Source organism: Salvelinus sp. IW2-2015, linkage group LG4q.1:29 (genome assembly GCF_002910315.2).
Source record: "Salvelinus sp. IW2-2015 linkage group LG4q.1:29, ASM291031v2, whole genome shotgun sequence".
NCBI lineage: Eukaryota > Metazoa > Chordata > Actinopteri > Salmoniformes > Salmonidae > Salvelinus > Salvelinus sp. IW2-2015.
Window position 1 is genome coordinate 73,501,521 of NC_036842.1, and position 1,869 is coordinate 73,503,389.

Below are 1,869 nucleotides of genomic sequence, written 5' to 3' on the forward strand. Positions count from 1 at the left end.
ATCAAACACACACCACACACACACACACACACACACACACACACACACACAACAACACACACACACACACACACACACACACACACACACACACACTACAAGCAATCCCTTAATGCACCACACACACACGCACACGCACACGCACACGGCACACACCCACTTCCCTGAGGAAAGAGAGTAGTGATGTATTGAGCTTGGATTTGATTCGTATCATATACAGATTTGACCTCCATACAGCGACTTCTTAAGACCTGTGTGTGGAATTAATGGCCATTTTTGGTAAGGGAGGTTTATACATTTTGCTGAGAGAGAGGCAGATCCAGAGAAACATGGGACAGGAGAAATAGCACACATCCACACACATGCACGTGCAAACACACACATACACACACACATGTACTCAAAATGTAATATGATATTCTCAAAGTATAATATTATGAATTTAGTTAGGAATATCGTTGGATCAAAGAAAGTGTCACGCCCTGGCCTTAGTATTCTTTGTTTTCTTTATTATTTTAGTTAGGTCAGGGTGTGACATGGGGAATGTTTGAGTTTTGTCGGTTTTGGGTGGTTATATGGTAAAGGGGGTGTTGGGTGTAGTGTATGGGTTTGTGTTGAGTGTATGTGTCTAGCTGTGTCTATGTTGGGTGTAGTTGTCTAGGAAAGTCTATGGTTGCCTGAATGGGTTCCCAATTAGAGACAGCTGATTTCTGTTGTCTCTGATTGGGAGCCATATTTAAGGTAGCCATAGGCTTTCGTTTGATGTGGGTAATTGTCTATGTTATACGTTTGTAGCCTGTATGTGCACTACGTTCATAGCTTCACGGTCGTTCATTGTTTTGGTTAGTTTGTAAGTGTGTTTTGTTTCATTTTTCCTTCTTCAAAATAAAAGGAAGATGGCTTATTTTCCAAATGCTGCGTTTTGGTCCGTCAATCCCCCACACGATCGTGACAGAAAGGCTTGCTGTGTTGCTTAATTTCCTGTTACAAAAGGAATACGTTACATTGTGACAACCAACCCCATACTATGTGACTTCCAACGCCGTGATGGGGCTGGTTGTCACAAGTAGAACGAGTGTGTTTGATGGCTAATAACCATGTTCGATATGAGGATAAAAAGCACCCCCATCTCAACCCAAGACCTTGGTCTTTCTCCTGATATTGACAAGAGTCTTGTAAGATATACTGGTGCTGAGAAATACACACAAGAGTAAAAAGTGTGAATGAAGGGTTGAAGGGGGGTGGGGGGGTTACCACTGTCTCCTCTCACAGATCTCTTTCTAACCACATGACCTCCCTCTACACAGAGAGGCATTGTCCAAGAGACCAGGAAAAAGCTGCCCACCCTCCATTACATCCCTCTCTTCTCCTCTCTGCCGTCTACCCCCCTCTCCTCTACCACACTACATATAGAGGCCAGGGCCTCAACATTATGGGGTGGAGTGTCGGGTAAGGGTACTGCAGGGCACAGACACACATGCAAAAACAGCCACACGCAGAGAGACTTACCTGAGGAGAGCAGACTGCCAGAGCTGCCGCTGATGATCTTGCCCTTGCTGCCCATGTTGGCCAGTTTAGATGTCTTCAGAGTGCCAGTCTCTGTCAGGTCGATGGCTATCTCACTGAGGCTACGAGCCGCATGGATCTTAGACTGGACACGCACACACAGATGGAGATATTAGATCTTTACAAAATCCTGTATTTCTGCTTGTTTCTACTGATATGGTGATGCTCTACCACACTCTAGAACTACACACACTCTAGTCTCCAACACTCATCCTAGAATCCCATACTCATTCCAGAACCTCACAGTCATCCTAGAATCCCATACTCATTCCAGAACCTCACAGTCATCCTAGAATCCCATAC

The 1,869-nt window shown here is 44.8% G+C and overlaps 1 protein-coding gene across 1 annotated transcript in view; it reads right to left on the reverse strand.

Moving 5' to 3' along the window:
* Positions 1-1,869, reverse strand: part of frmd4a (FERM domain containing 4A) — a 62,045-nt gene that overhangs the window by 28,049 nt on the left and 32,127 nt on the right. The window contains 2 exon segments of the mRNA XM_070439760.1: positions 1,510-1,651; positions 1,849-1,855. Of these exon segments, the coding sequence (XP_070295861.1) occupies positions 1,510-1,651; positions 1,849-1,855 (149 nt within the window).